The following is a 16,233-nucleotide window of genomic DNA, read 5'->3' as shown; positions in this document are numbered from 1 at the left end:
GGTCTTTTCAAAGTTTAATTGAATCACAGTATTAAATTTTTCTCCTTCTGCCTTCTCCCCACATGTAAACATAAAAACACTGGTTAGCTTAATAAGTAATTTCGGAAGTGAGATCGTTGTTGATTGAGTTGTTTTAATTTCCTGCTGAATCTCAAGGTTTATATCTTGTCATTTTATCATATTTTCTAAACAATATGGGTTCTGATCTTTCTTTTTAATTCTGTCATGAAACTATAGTTTAGCTTTTTGTAGTTCATTCTCAGATTTCAGTCACTCAGAATATACATTCATGTATTTTGCTCTGATTTTCATTTGTACTATTACTATTACTATTTTTATTTAAATTAACTCCTTTGTTTACTTAAATGTATTTTTAAAAGCAATTTTTCTGTAATTGGAAACTAACATTACTTGTGGTAACATAGGGTTAACTCTATAAATACCCTGGAAACAATAATAATAAAAAGAATTACATTCTAGCTAGCTACCATTTGTTAACATGTGGCTTGCACTCTCTCTCTCTGTTAGTGAAGAAAGCTAGAAAATGCTGATGTGATATCAAAGACTGGTGTTTGCTTCTGTATGTTATCAGATTAAAATTGAAAAATTACTTTCTCACAATGTGCTATGGTGTTATTCTATATTCATATACCACCTAAAAATACCTTCTCTACTACCAGTTGAGGAAATAATTAATTTTAACAAATTTTCTTATCTGCTCTTTTTTTAAATGGAGTGGACTCAGATAACTGCTACTTCTAAGTGTGTGTAATTTTGTTCTGGGCTCATAAAAAGGATCCCAACTCAGGCACTTAGACATCTGTGACTTTTTCATTTAACTTCCCTTCTTTTTCTCTTTTCCCTTCTCACCCTCACCTGCATTTGAATAAACAATCACATATTTAGTGTGTGTATTTTAAAGGCTGCTTTCAGTCTCTGGGCTGGAGTACTTTGGATTTGAATCAGTTTCTAAAATGTACCTTGAATAGAAATGGTCAGGAAATTAAGAATGCTTTAACATTCTTCTTACTTCACATGAGGTAGATGTTTTTTGTTTAAATTGCACACTTTTTCCACCATGAACAGTTTGGTCTTTGCGTTTTATTTCATTTTCAAGAGTAGTTCTGGATCTTCTGTATAATTTGTCCTGTAAATGTTTGGAACATAACTTACTTTTAGAAGTTTGATATGTTTTGTGGGCAGAGCGCCTATCTGACAATATCACATGTTAAGGGGATTTGTTTCGTTTGTTGATTTTTCTCATTAGTGATGAACTGAGGAAAATATTTATTAATGTTAAATAAGTTAAACTAATTTCATTGGTGATGTAAAATTGGTTTTATTTATGCTTACTATTACTGTTATTCGTACCTTTTTATCCCCATAGCCAAAAATCTGTCTGTAGATTATCCCTACTATTTTTTTCCATGTCTTAAGTATTTCTAAATAATCTCTTCTAAACATTAAAGTGCATCTTTTGATACTATCAATGGTTTGAACATTTTTTAAGTTCACATCTTCTGCATTAAGTTTTTGCCTTTTCTGTTTGTTTTAAAACTATCCTTTGCCTCTTCCTAACCAGGCTCTATATCCCTGCTTTTTTGATGTCTCTCTTAATTTCATTCCATTTTGGGGGGGGGGGTATGTATTTTTTTTTTCCTTTTGAAAAATAATTTACACAGATCTTTACACTTTGGTTATTTGTCAGTGAATTTTAAAAACCAAGGAGTTTTTTTTATACCTCATGACTTTTAGTCCTTGACTTTATCTTACTTGAGTATGACCTAGGAAATGAAGTCATAAGTCCAGTAAGTGTGTTAACAGCCTGAATTTTAAGGTTAAAGAAGAGAATTTTATCTGAATGATCTGTTTAACTTTAATGGAAATCCAGATTTAGAGGCCTGCTGTGTTTTTCGTTAGGCCAGAGACATTATCTCTGTAAATGCACTTCATGACAATTGATGCTTGCTTGCTTTTTTTTTTTTTTTAATTTACCATTTTGAATATAAGGCCCTATAATGTCTGGTTGATAATTAGATTTTAAGATAAATTGTTCTCAGCCATGAGATTATTTAATACATGATAGAGATACAAGATTTCACCAACTATATAATTCATATTAGAATTTATTTGTAGGGTGGTCAGATCCCATGTCATAATAATTTTTTGCTACATGTATTAAAGGAAAATTCTGATGTTTTCATTTCTTGTTTTTCAGAAAATGCCCCTCAGATTCCAGTGGCTACTCCCCAGGTCTCTCCTAACACAGTGAAACGTACTGGACCTCGATTATTGCTGATTCCAGTGCAGCAAGGTTCTCCTACTCTTAGACCTGCCCCAAACACACAACTTCAGGGGCATCGGATGGTCTTGCAACCTGTGAGGAGCCCAAGTGGAATGAATCTATTCAGGCATCCTAATGGGCAGATTGTTCAGCTCCTCCCTTTGCATCAACTTCGAGGCTCTAATACTCAACCCAACTTACAGCCTGTCATGTTTCGGAACCCAGGTATAAATTTGGAGATCTTTCTAATGAATTTTTCTTTGGTGGAATCATTTGGCCATATGACTTGTCAATACACTAAGATTTTTTAGTCTCAGAGTTAACCTGTCTGGAAAGAAAAGCACTTGTAGGTCTTGATGTGGGCAGTGGTAATTAAAAAAAGTTTTTTTGTTTTTTTTTTCCCCTTTTACCAGGCTCTGTGATGGGAATCCGGTTACCCACTCCTTCCAAACCTTCAGAGACTCCACCATCTTCTGCTTCGTCCTCTGCTTTCTCTGTTATGAATCCTGTAATTCAGGCTGTTGGGTCTTCTCCAGCAGTGAATGTTATCACTCAGGCACCATCATTGCTTTCTTCTGGACCTAGTTTTGTGTCTCAGTCTGGTACATTGACCCTGAGGATTTCCCCTCCTGAACCACAGAGCTTTGCAAGTAAAACAGGCTCTGAAACCAAAATAACCTATAGCTCAGGAGGGCAGCCTGTTGGTACAGCCAGTCTTATTCCTCTCCAGTCTGGTAGTTTTGCTTTGTTACAGCTCCCTGGACAAAAGCCTGTTCCCAGTTCCATTCTTCAACATGTTGCTTCTCTTCAGATGAAGAAAGAGTCCCAGAGTGCAGACCAGAAAGATGAAACAAGCTTTTTAAAAAGAGAGCAGGAACCCAAGAAGGCCCTGCAGTCAGAAGGAGAAACTATAGATTCTGAAGCTAATATAATAAAGCAAAACTCAGGAGCTGCTGCCTCAGTAGAAATCCTGAGTGATTCCTTAGGAGATGGGGGTGATAATTTGGATGAAGAATCCCTTACAGAAGAAGGTCCTATAACTGTTAAACCCTCTGAGCACTCCTATATCACTGGGTCACACATAGGTGAAGACTATAAAGATGGAGATGAAGAGCTTGGGATTCGAAATCATAAGAGTTCCAAAGAAAAACGGACTGTTCTAGAAGTTAAGACCACTTCCAAAAAAGCCAGCAATGTGACAGTCCAAAGTGCAAGTAATGTACAGCTTAAAAAGCTTGGTGATGTGAAAGTGGAACAGCAGAAAGGGTTAGAAAATCCAGAGGAAAACTCAAATGAGTTTCCAGTCATCTCTAAGGAAGAACGTAAGCTCGAATTATCAGGGAGCAAAGTTGGGGAGCAGCAGTCTTTTCCACAGCCAGAGGCCAAGGAGAAGGGATGTGGAGACTCTCTGGAGAAAGACAGTATTAGGGAGAGGTGGAGAAAACACTTGAAGGGCCCTTTGACTCAGAAATGTGTTGGAACTAAGCAAGAATGCAAGAAAGAGGCAGATGAGCAGTTAATTAAAGAAATAAAGACTTGTCAGGAAAATTCAGATGTGTTTCAACAAGAACAAAGCATCTCTGATTTACTTGGAAAAAGTGGAACTACTGAAAATGTCAGAGTTTTAAAAACTGAATGTGATTCTTGGAGTAGGATTTCTAGTCCTACAGCCTTCTCCATTGTTCCAAGAAGAGCTACAAAAGGGAGCAGAGGGGAAGGACGTTTTCAGGGTCACTTACTGCTGTCAGGAGAACAGATAGAACCAAAGCAAGAGAAGAATGGTGGACGAAGCAGTGCCGACTTGACTGTTTTGGATTTGGAAGAGGAGGACGAGGAAGAGGAGAATGAGAAAACCGATGATTCTATTGATGAGATTGTGGATGTTGTTTCTGACTACCAGAGTGAGGAGGTTGATGATGTAGAAAAGGTGGTGAGCCCATTTTTGTTGTGACTGAAACCTCAAGAATTTAAATGATTTATTAGAGACAGTAGCTTTCCCAGAAGATCACTAAGACCTGATACATTGAAATGGATGCCTAGGTTTAGATTATGATTAAATGACTTTATAGTTTTTAGGCTGTGTCAGTCAGGTAACATTTATTGAGCTTATATTGTTCTTTGAGACTTGTCTACTAGTATGGGAAGGCTGGCTTATTCCTTTGGGGGATAGATGCTTGAGAGTCCCTTTCAAGTTAGGTTTTAAAAAAAAGATTCTAAAACTACTACTCTCATTTCTTCTCAGTTTTTTTTTTTTACATTTTCAATGTGAAATGACTATAGCCTATCCGGTAGACATATAAAAAACAGTGAATGGGTGACCTTAGAACTTACCTACCTGCATTTAGAGAGATGTTTTTCTTTTTGGAGAAAAATGAAAAATACCATGCAATATTTTAATATAACCCTGCCTTAAGTTACTTTTTTAATTATCTCCTAAAATTAGTTTCTAGAATTTATATTCTGAATTTGCATCATCTTCCTTTGTAATATGACCTTTATAATTTCACAAAATTTTTCTGAAGCCATTTTTGTAGGCTTCCTATTTAAGGTGGTAATCCTACCTAAGTGAGAAGCAGTATGATACAGGGCAGGAGTTGGACAAACTTTTTCTGTAAAGGGCTGAATTGTTAACATTTTAGACTTTGCAGGCTGGATGGCTTGCTGTTGGAATTGCTCAGTTGCTGTTATGGCATGAAAGCAGCCATAAACAATACTAAGTGAAACAGTGTGGCTGGCAAGCTTTGATTTGCCGATGCCTGACAGTGGGGTTTGATGTAAAACTTAAGGATATTATAGCCAGCTGCCTATAGGGTGCCCTGAAATCTAAACTGTGTCCCTCTCTTTAGGAGCAGATAATATGGCCCTCTGTGGTGATTTTCATGCAGTTGGTTGTTTTAGAATCTCACTTCCATGAGATTCAGCCTCTGTATTATCTGATCTTTCTCTGTTAATGCCTAACTGCCTTAATGCAGATAAAATATAACAAAAAGACTCCTATTTTAAAACTCTAAAATGTTTAACTATTCTAATGTTCCTATGTTGGTTTTTTCTGTACCTCAGTCGTCTCATTTGTAAAATGAGGATCTAGCTCTACAATTAGATGATTGTATACACATTTGCCTTATCTATCTGTAGCCTCATCTTTTTTGAGGACAGGTACCTGTAGGTAGCTGAAGAATCTGAATTCATTGAGTTTAAGAATTATAATTCTGCTTTTTGCAGACTCTCCCATTGTAAGTCAGCCTGGGTAAGCATCAGACCAAAGACAGTCCAACTTTAAAACCAGTGAAAACTATTGCTATCAGTAAAACTGACTTATAATAGAACTTTTATTGTGTCTTAATCAAGGGTGGCATTGCTTGGATTTCCTAATAGGGAATCTGACATACAAGGTACAGTGACCTTTTTCAAAGTAAGGGCATTATATTAAATGATCTCTAAAATCGAAATTCTACATTGTATTTTTGCACTTGTGTGACACGTTATGATATCTTTGTGCATGTGATTATTATATTGGAATAGTGTAAGGAAAGTAGCAAGTAGTCTATTTAATTTCAGTCTTCCATTGTGAAGTTTATTGGATATTATTTACAAAGCCTGCAGTTAAAGTCATGCAGTAGGCAGACATTCTTCAGTTTAAATATAAGGCATTTACCTACATTATTATTCAAACTCTTTAGATTCTGTCAGGACACTGTTGATTTAGCTTCCTAAAGTTAATATATATTATTTGCATTGTTTAAATTCAATATACATTGTTGAAATTGTGCTTAAATTGGGAAACATAAATGATGACTTGCATTTAGTGTCTATCAGCTTATGGAACCTATAATTCATGGGGGTAAGTAATTTTTCCATCAAGTGTAAACAGAATTAATGAGGTTATTGGGATGCTTCGTTTTGAGTTGTGTCTCTCAGGTATACTACAATTATAGATAACATATTCCTGCTTTAGTTTCTGGCATAGTAAACACTACTTTTAAAGGTGGACTTAAAAATATCTGTAGATCCCAAAATCCATATGTTCTACTGTTTACATAAAATACACAATAAGCTTCCATGATAGGTGCTCAATAAATGCTTACTGATTGACTCTTTTTTTGTATTATCAAGTATGACAAGCTTGGGGTTTTTCAATACCTGAAATTCTTCAAAAGCTATCCTTGTGCGGGATTGAGAGGCTTAGAAGACTGGGCTACATTCTCTATTCATATCTGCATTGAGTCTGTCTTTGTGGGTGACACGGGGTTAGCCGTGAAGCACTCTTTTTTTTTTTTTTTATGTTTATTTTTGAGAGAGTGAGACCGAGCGTGAGCAGAGGAGGGGCATAGAGAAGAGGGAGACACAGAATCTGAAGCAGGCTCCAGGCTCTGAGCTGTCAGCACAGAGTCTGATGTGGGCTTGAACTCATGAACCGTGAGATCGTGATCTGAGCTGAAGTTGGATGCTTAAATGACTGAGCCATCCAGGCACCCCAGTCCTGAAGCACTCTTAAAATAGAACCTGAATTTTTCTCCTTTCTCCTTTTCCATTCACCAGATTTTACTTTATTGCTCATTAATCTTAAGATTTATGAAGCTTTAATATTTCTGTAACCTGAATTTTTCCGCTAGAAATAACACTGAAGCATCAATATAGTCTGATAATGTCTGTCTAGTATGTATCTATGATTTTTAATTCAGTGCTTGGTTGTTAGGTTTAACATATGTTGTCTTCATAACTTAATTCCTTCTTACGATTAACAAGTTTAGGATCACCTGTATTCATGGTATAAAGTCAATGTTGGGCCCTGGTTGATTTTATAAGGGGAGCATTCAGTTGAAAAGTTTAGGTGTGCTTACTTCCCAATATTTTATTGACTTTTGGAATGCTTTATTTCAGAATAACTGTGTAGAGTACATTGAGGATGATGAGGAGCAGGTGGACATAGAGACTGTGGAAGAGCTCTCTGAGGATATTAATGTTGCTCACATGAAGACCACAGCTGCCCAAATGCAGACTTTTAAACAGCCGTAAGTCTTAATTTCTCTTTGGATTTTTGTTCTTTGTTATTGTTTTTGTGACCATAAACAAAACTAAATGTTCTGTTTAGGAACTCTGGGTAACTGACCTGGTTCCTTTGTTCCTCTAGCTTTTTTCTGATTAGTAGATGAGGAGGGAGCTGGAATTCAGAGGTAATTAACTTGCCTTGGTTATTGCTACAAGACCATGTGTGAATGTGAATAACCTGTGCTTTTGGAGCCTGACACGTTGGTATTAAAATACTAGTTTTGTATGTAGCTATTTAAGCTTGGGCAAGTCGTTAATCTGAATCAGATTTTTTACTGATTAAATGAGGAAAATGCTCCCAATTTGAAGTGTTCTATAAGATAATATATGCAGCTGGAGTAACTGACACTAGCGGACTACTCAACAGAGGTTAGTTCCTTTATCTTTTAAGAATAGGCATTAAATTCTAAATTTGGTTACTTTACTAGTTGAACAGGTAAGATACAGTTAGGAAAATTTTTGCCTGTTCACATGATGAGACCAAAATACAGTATGATAACTTGCTTAGGAAAGTTTATTCCATTAGTAAGCCTTGTATTGGGGATTGTGGGGTGTGAGAGAACGATGGAAAAGAAGATAGGAGTTCTTATTGTGTGCCAGACATTGTGCTTTTTCCTGTTATCTGATTCATGATGTAAACTAGCCCTGAGTTGAGAAAGAGTAATTCTTTGTCTCTGGTGATGCTGAGAAGGTGTAAGGATAGAGAAATAGGCCTAGTAATTTTCTTCATTCCAGAGCTATTTGGAGGCTACTTCATTTGCCTACTGGTTAAGATTGAAATAGTTTAAGTCTCGTAAAAATTTAATTAGGTTTAAAGTTAGCAGAATTGCTGGATAGAAGTTCATTATACTAAAATTGATTTTCTGAACATGAGCAACAAACAAAAAAATGTTATCCAAAAGATGCCATTTATAATAGTAACAGAAAACCTGTTAGGGAGTATTAACAAAACCTTTGTAAAACTTCTATAAAATGTTATTGCAAGACATTGAAGATGAATTCAATAAATGGAGAGAAAGAATAGTACACAAAGAGCACAAACTGTAAAAGAGCGGATTGGTAAACATTTACAAATTTCTCTCTGTCGGCACACCATGAAAACAGTGAAAAGACAAATTCAGACTAAGGAAAATATTTGCAGTACATGTTTGACAAAGGATTAGTATCAAGGACATGCAATAATTATTTAAATCTGTAAGAAAAAGTTGATGGAGTAGATAAGTACATAATGGATATTACAGGCAGTTCACAGAAGAGGAAACCCGGATAGCCAATAAACACATACAAATTTTTTCAAACTCACAAGTAATTAGAGATATACATGTTAAATCACAGTGGCTTCATTAGTTCAGATCCATAAGATTAGCAAGTAATTGTGATTTCTGATAGTACTGTTGTGTCTAGTTGTGGAGCGATGGGAACATACTGCAGGTGGAAATGTAAATTGGTGCACTTTGGAGAGTAGTGTGACATGACTAAAGTTGACTTCCACACATTTCTTCCACTCAGCAGTTCCACTCCTTGGTATGTATACTCTGGAAAAGTTCACACGTATGTACAAAGGGACATGCATGGGACTGTACATTGCAGTATTGTTTGCCATTGAGTAAATTTGGAAATAACCTAAATAACTATTAGAATTCTGAAAAAGAAATTTCACACTTTGAAAATTCACACTTTGGAATACTGTATAGCAGTTAAAATGATTGAACTAGAACTGTGTGTATCAATATCTTAGATGTAATGTTGAGTGAAATCAAGTGAAGAAAGATTCACTATATTGGGGGGGGGTGCCTTAGTGGCTCAGTTGGTTAAGCATCTGACTCTTGATTTTGGCTCAGGTCATAATCTCTTGGTTTGTGAGTTTGAGCCCTACATCAGGCTCTGTGTTGACAGGGCAGAGCCTGCTTAGGATTCTCTCTTTCCCTTTCTCTCTGCCCCTCTCCCCTGCATCACCCCCCCCCCCCCAATAAAAAAGAAAGATACACTATAGTGTATAATGTTTAAAGTGCTACATAATATTTTTTATTTAGGTATACATTACTAGTAAAACTGCAAAGCTATGCATGGTAAAAACTCCTTTTGGGAGTGTTCACCTATGAGAAAGAAGAGAGGAAGGAATGTGATTGGGTGGGCTGCACATAAGATCTCCTGTATTTTTGAGATGTTTTATTCCTCAGGCTGGGTGGTAGTTACCTGGTTGTTCATTATGTATTTTGTTTATATAGTTTTGTATGTATGAAATATTTTATGTTTGAAAAAGTAATTAGCAATTGTAGGGACTGTTTGGCACAGAGGAAAAAAAGCATACTGTTGAATTAAATTATATTGCCACATATATATAGGGCCTTGGCAAAAAGAAGCTGGTTACACTTTAAACAATTTGGGATGGTTTTGTTTAGTGTAGCTGTGAAATAGGTCTTGGGTTACTATTTCAGTAAGACATTGGAAAATATTGTCTTTACCTAGGTGCCGTACCCATATCTCTGCAGATGAAAAAGCTGCTGAAAGGAGTCGAAAGGTATTTACAGTATGTTTAATGACAATTATCTAATAAAATTGATAACATTTGTAATTAGGGTTTAAAATAACGTTAGTTATATTAGCTATGACTTTTTTCATGGCAATTTTTTACCAGTGAGTTAATAAAATCTGTTTCTTTTTCTTAATGAAATTATAGTATTAAAATGCTTCCTCCCCTTTTAATTTTCTACTACTCCCAGATGATAGAATATTCTAGAACAATTAAAATGGTTATGGAGTTGATGAAAATTGATGTGCTTACTTGAAAACGAATCCTATACTCTTAATTCTCTGTGTGATGTGAAAAAAAACCTGGCAGTTTTTCTTGTTGAGATTCATGATTTTCAGTATCCTAAAAAATTATTCTCTGAAATGATGGGTAGCAATTCATGGAGCCATTAAATTTGGAACCTCCTTTGATTTTCTTAGATGTCATTATACCATAATTAATCAAGGGGTTTTTTTCTTTATCCGTACTAACATTATGAATGAAACAGAGTTTGATTATTTAAACCATTTTCCAGTTGTTACTCTGCCTTTTTGATTTAAGTGGTAAAAACAATTCTGGAGATTGGGTTGAGGTGGAAAGTGGTATTTAAGTCTTTTCAGAAACCACTGGGTGATTAGTCTCGGTTTGTTTGGGGGGGGGGGGATACATAAATTACATTATTGTAATAATTTTGCATGTATTACTATATTGTATTTTTTCATTCATCCTAAAATATTTTCAGGTGTAAGAATTTTCATTATAGCTTGTATTCACAAGCCATTGTTTATACCCTAATTATTATTACATGTAAATCATTTGTAGTGTTTTGCTATATGTAAACTCGATTTTAATTTTCTATCTTGTATCTTTTTATTTTCCCATACTATATAATGCACAAGGAGTTTGACTTTAGAGAGACAATGATTTTATATAAGAGTTTTGGGGTACTATCTGGATTGTGATAAAGGCCAACGGTGTCAAAAAAAAAAGGGTAATTAGAGACATCAGAAGGGGAAAAACAAAACCAAGAAACTGTAGAAGACTGGAAATGTCATTATTACTCGCTTTGAGTAGTAGTCACATTGTCTTAATATGGTAGCCACTGTTAATAATTTTTTTTCAAACTTCTATAATCTGTGAACAAAGTATGGAAGACTTGCAGTTTTGAAAAAATGTGTAAGTAGAAATGACAAATTGGAAGGTGAAAGAGAAGAGAAATAGAGGGAAGAAGACATGTAAGGATATGAGTGCTTGATATCCTCGTTTTACAAAGAGACACTGTTGATGAGAAGTTGAGATAGAATTATACTCAAGTTACAAAGGGATCAAGAGAAGAATTAGAATTAATGATACATCTATATTAGGAAGATGGGATTGCAAGAGGTGGGACAGTGGTGTGAGCTAAATCTTGTGCATAGCAGAGAGTAGATAGATAGCATTGAAAATTAGAAAGTATAAGCTTGGGGCACCTGGGTGGCTCGGTTAACCGTCCAACTTTGGCTCAGGTCATGATCTCATGGCTCATGAGTTTGAGCCTCACGTCAGGCTCTGTGCTGACAGCTTGGGGCCTGGAGCCTGCTTCGGATTCTGTGTCTGTGTCTCTCTCTCTGCTCCTCCCCACTAATGCTCTGTCTGTCTCTTTCTCTCTCTCTCTCTCTCTCTCTCTCAAAAATAAATAAACATTAAAAAAAAAAGAATAACCTTATCTTGTTTCTTACATAGAGTATAGATTTAGGAACTAGAAAAAGCCTAAAAGAAACAGAAAGTTGTTGTTTTTAAGGATCCAGATACATGTATAGGGCACAGTTGGTTTTCATTATAAGCTCTTCAAATATTTATATTTAAAACCCTATATGCGTCTGTTCTTTTCAGTGATAAGTAACTTGTAAAAGTGAAGTAGAATAAATAGGAGAAAGAAGTCTAAGGCATACTGAGGGTCAAGAAAGACTTTGCTGAAAAATGCAAAGTTTGACTTTTAAATGTTAAGTTTTGGAGGATAGGGTGGGAGGAATGGGTGCAAGCCACCATCTGTCTGTGTAATGGCAAAGTGGTGTGAGATTGCATAGTGTGTTTTGGAAACTTCTCGCACTTTGGAATGGTTGGAGAGAAAGGTGGTTTAAGAAGAATGATAGTTGATCCGTCACCAAATTGTAAACGATCTTAAAGCTTTTAAGAAAAATATTTTAAACCTGTTTTCCATCAGTTAAGATTCTATTGAAATTTTTATGTAATTTGTGTCATGAAAAAAAGTTTTAATAATAAATTACTTGCATAAGCTTTTTTTTAGATTCCCTCGCCTCGTTTTCTTCCTCATTTGAGAACAATTGAAATTTGAGCTGAAAAGTGATTTACACTGTTGCAGTTAGATTTGCAGCAGGATAGACTTATAGTAAGATGACCAATATTGAAAGGTTGTTAACAATAGTCCAGACAGAAGATGGTGGGTATCTGGTATGGAACAGAGCCATTTAGGATGGAAGAAGAGGGCAGGTACAAATGAAAGATAATCAGGTGGCTATCTTTTGTTTGCATAGGCTCCACCAATTCCTCTAAAACTGAAGCCTGATTACTGGAGTGAAAAACTACAGAAAGAAGCAGAAGCTTTTGCTTATTATCGCCGGACACACACTGCCAATGAGCGTCGCCGGCGTGGTGAAATGAGGGATCTCTTTGAGAAATTGAAGATTACATTGGGATTGCTTCATTCTTCTAAGGTTTCCAAAAGTCTCATTCTCACTAGGGTAAGTGTTCTCTATAAATGACCGACGAACGAGAATTTGACTAAGAGAATCTTCTAGAGCTACTATGAGAGAGAGAATCATCACCCTAAGAGGGAGATTGAAGTAGAGCTTGTATTTAACATTTGAATGTGGACTAGTGAACTCCCAGCAAATCCTGTAAGGGGAAGAACCCTTAAGCTGCTGAGTCAAAGTAGTTTTTTATTGGAAGTCAAGTTCTTAATCGGCAGGCAGAACTATCTTTACTTCAGATTAAGTCAGAAACTCTAGTTGACTCTAGAGTTGAATCTCTTTTGGTGTTCTCCATAGCACTAGAACAGTTTAAGAGCACAATGTAAGTGATATTTTAACATAGTTTTTAACAATTGCCATCCATTTTAAAAGAAAATCTGAAATATCTAAGGTAATTTCATTTAAATTGCTTTTGAGTAGAAGTTGGAGGATTATAAGGCAAACATTCATATTCCTGTAGAACACAGTTATTTCAGCCAGACTTTACTTAGACTAGGAGGTGATTTTATTTTTATTTTTTAAGATTTTTGACGTTTGTTTATTTTTGAGAGAGCGAGAGAGAGAGAGAGAGAGAGAGAGAGGGGGGCAGACTGCAAGCAGGGGAGGGGCAGAGAGAGAGGGAAAGACAGAATCAGAAGCAAGCTACAGGCTCTGAAACGTCAGCACAGAGTCCAATGCGGGGCTTGAACATGAGATCATGATCTGAGCCAAAGTTAGACGCTTAATCGACTGAGCCACCCAGGCACCCATTAAGATTTTTTTTTTTTTTAAAGTTTATTTGTTTTGAGAGTGAGGGAACAGGAGCGGGGTAGGGGGGACAGAGGGAGGGAGGGAGAGAGAGAGAGAGAAAGAGAGAAAGAAAGAAAAGAAAAGAAAAGAAAAAAGAAAATCCCAAGCAGGCTCTGCGCTGTGCTCCAATGTGGGGCTTGAACTCACGAACCTCAAGATCATGACCTAAGCTGAAATCAGGAGTCAGATGCTTACCTGACTGAGCCACCATGCACATGCCCTGTAGGAGGTGATTTTAAAGTTGATTATTAGGGGCGCCTGGGTGCCTCATTTGGTTGAGCATCCCACTTTGGCTCAGGTCATGATCTCCTGGTTTGTGGGTTCGAGCCCTGCGTTGGGCTCCTGGAGTCTGCTTTAGATTCTGTGTCTCCCTCTCTCTGCTCCTCCCCTGCTTGATTTCCCTCCCTCCCTCCCTCCCTCCCTCCCTCTCCCTCTCCCCCCCCTCCCTCTCCCCCTCCCTCCCCCTCCTTCTCCCTCTCCCCCTCCCCCTCCCCCTCCCCCTCCCATCTTTCAAAAATAAAATCTTAAAAGGAAAGTAAAGTTGATTAAAATCAAAGCAGAGTAAAATGTTTTATATCTCCTTGTAGTAGTAGAAATACCTGTGAACCACTCAGTGATGCTCTTTGGAAATAATCATGTTTCTTAGAAGAATAAGCCAGAAAACCTCCTGCAGTTTAACAGAGAAGTTTCCGAAGCATCAAGAATTGTTTCAAATGACATTATAAAGTTTTCTGAAATACTCGTCAAACTTTTTTCATTAAAGAAATTGAGTAGGCCTTACCTGTTCTTAGGAAAGAGCGAATCAATTTACATGACATTAATTTCTTGTTTGTAGGCATTCAGCGAAATTCAGGGACTAACAGATCAGGCAGACAAATTGATAGGACAGAAAAATCTCCTGACTCGAAAACGGAATATTTTGATACGGAAAGTATCATCTCTTTCAGGTGAGATATGTGAATGATCTCTGGTAAAGAATATAATATAACGTCTTTAGTGAGGAGTAATCCTTAGTAGACTTTTCAGATATTAGTTTATGGCTTGGTTCCCAGAGTTAACAGTAGAGTTACCTTTTGACTGGGTGAGGTGTTTCTTCTGGAATATAATCATTCTTGGTTTCCGTAATTTTGGGGAATATAGTTAAATCAACTGGATTTCAGTTGACCCTATTTCTCATTATGTGGGGTCATATAATGAGCCGTGTGATGGTTTATTCCTTATCAACCTATAGGTAAGACAGAAGAAGTGGTCCTGAAGAAGTTAGAGTATATTTATGCAAAACAACAAGCACTAGAGGCACAAAAAAGAAAAAAGAAGATGGGATCAGATGAGTTTGATGTGTCTGCCAGAACTAGCAAACAGCAGGAAGGATCTTCTGCATCATCTGTAGATGTTGGACAGATGTTTATAAATAACAGGAAGGGGAAACCTTTGATTCTTTCCAGAAAAAGAGACCAGGCCACAGGTAGGAGGGACATGTTTTGCTTTTCTTAATGTAGGTGAACATCAGTTTAATTCAGTGGACTGAGTCTTTTTTTGGCCATAATTTTAGATTTAATTAAATGAATTAAAGATGGGTTGTATAAAAAATATTAACCACATTAGATTTTAGTTTCTAACTTTATACATTCAAGTAAATCCTAAGAAGTTACCAGTTATGGTAACCTGTAAAACCTACTTTTGATAGCAGTCAGGTTATTCTAATGTTTCAGTGAGTATTTTTTTAAGTTGTCATCTTTTCAGACTTTAGTACGTAAACTCTTGATTTCCCCGTAATTCTGTTCACAAGTTGAGGAAGTTTGGGTCTTTATTTGTCATGCTGAAACTAATAAATTGGAATTTAAAAAAAAATCAATTTTGTTGAGTCAGGCTCCATTTTCATCAGATTGCCTATCATTTGCTGTTAAGGAGCAAAAGTAAATTGGTTTTAAGTTCTTGTTCTCTCCTATCTTGATTTTGGAAATGAGGCTATATTGATTTTATATTACTTGTTTATATTCTTAGAGAATAGTGTATCCTTTTTTACTCTTTGGGTGGCCCATTGTATCAACCAGGATATCTAAGAGAAAAGTTGTGATGGATACTAAAATATGAGTTAGTTTTAACATTGCAGATTCAAATGATGTTATTGCTACGAAAAGATTTTAATGATCATTTTGTCTAGTCCACCTCATTTCATAGATGGAAAAGCTAGAGGTTTGAGAGCTAGAAACTTAAAGTACTTTGTTAGAGGTGTATAAGGAAAGCAAGCCTGGGGATAGGATTTTGCATGCCTTTATCCTGATTCACTGTCAAGACTCTTGGGACGATTCTGTTGAAAACGTGGTTCCTTAGCTCTTTTCCTCAACATAAGTTCTGTCCCTTAGGAGAATCCATAGACAGATAACCCATTACACAATGAAAAGTGGTCAAAAAATCAATTGCCAGTTGAGGCACCCTAACTAAATTTGAAATTTTACCCCTTGCCTTTTAAGTCAATGTGTGGTTTTAGGGATATTGCCTCGGCTTCTAGGCTATACTAGCATTAATTGCAGACCTTTTATCCTTAACAAATTTCTCATTTTCCTTACAGAAAATACCTCACCCTCTAACACTCCACACACCTCTGCCAACATCGTGATGACTCCGCAAGGGCAATTGCTCACCTTAAAAGGTCCTTTATTCTCAGGACCAGTGGTAACTGTTTCTCCTGCTCTCTTAGAAACAGATCTGAAGCCTCAAGCTGCCACCAGTGCTGTGGCTCAATCAGGTATGTTGTAAGTATTGTCCTCTATGGGTAGTAAAAAAGTTATCCCTGATATCTCACTGTGAGAGAGAAAGCCTTTGAATGTGTTCTGTAACGATAAGAT

At 36.4% G+C, this 16,233-nt stretch overlaps 1 protein-coding gene across 15 annotated transcripts in view; it reads left to right on the top strand.

Moving 5' to 3' along the window:
- MGA (MAX dimerization protein MGA) overlaps positions 1–16,233 on the top strand; it is a 167,294-nt gene that overhangs the window by 145,889 nt on the left and 5,172 nt on the right. For 9 of the 15 annotated variants that reach the window (XM_078448509.1, XM_078448508.1, XM_078448510.1 and 6 more), the window contains exons 16-23: positions 2,219–2,509; positions 2,698–4,214; positions 7,166–7,296; positions 9,803–9,854; positions 12,380–12,586; positions 14,220–14,331; positions 14,616–14,849; positions 15,957–16,133. In XM_078448509.1, coding sequence (XP_078304635.1) covers positions 2,219–2,509; positions 2,698–4,214; positions 7,166–7,296; positions 9,803–9,854; positions 12,380–12,586; positions 14,220–14,331; positions 14,616–14,849; positions 15,957–16,133 — 2,721 coding nt within the window. Of the gene's footprint in view, positions 1–2,218; positions 2,510–2,697; positions 4,215–7,165; positions 7,297–9,802; positions 9,855–12,379; positions 12,587–14,219; positions 14,332–14,615; positions 14,850–15,956; positions 16,134–16,233 lie in introns of those variants that run through there. The other 6 variants (XM_060618861.2, XM_060618860.2, XM_060618868.2 and 3 more) reach the window with 4 other exon arrangements.

This window comes from Panthera onca, chromosome B3 (genome assembly GCF_046562875.1).
Source record: "Panthera onca isolate mPanOnc1 chromosome B3, mPanOnc1 haplotype 2, whole genome shotgun sequence".
NCBI lineage: Eukaryota > Metazoa > Chordata > Mammalia > Carnivora > Felidae > Panthera > Panthera onca.
Note: the sequence above shows the minus strand (reverse complement) of the source record. Positions and strands in the feature narration are given on the sequence as shown.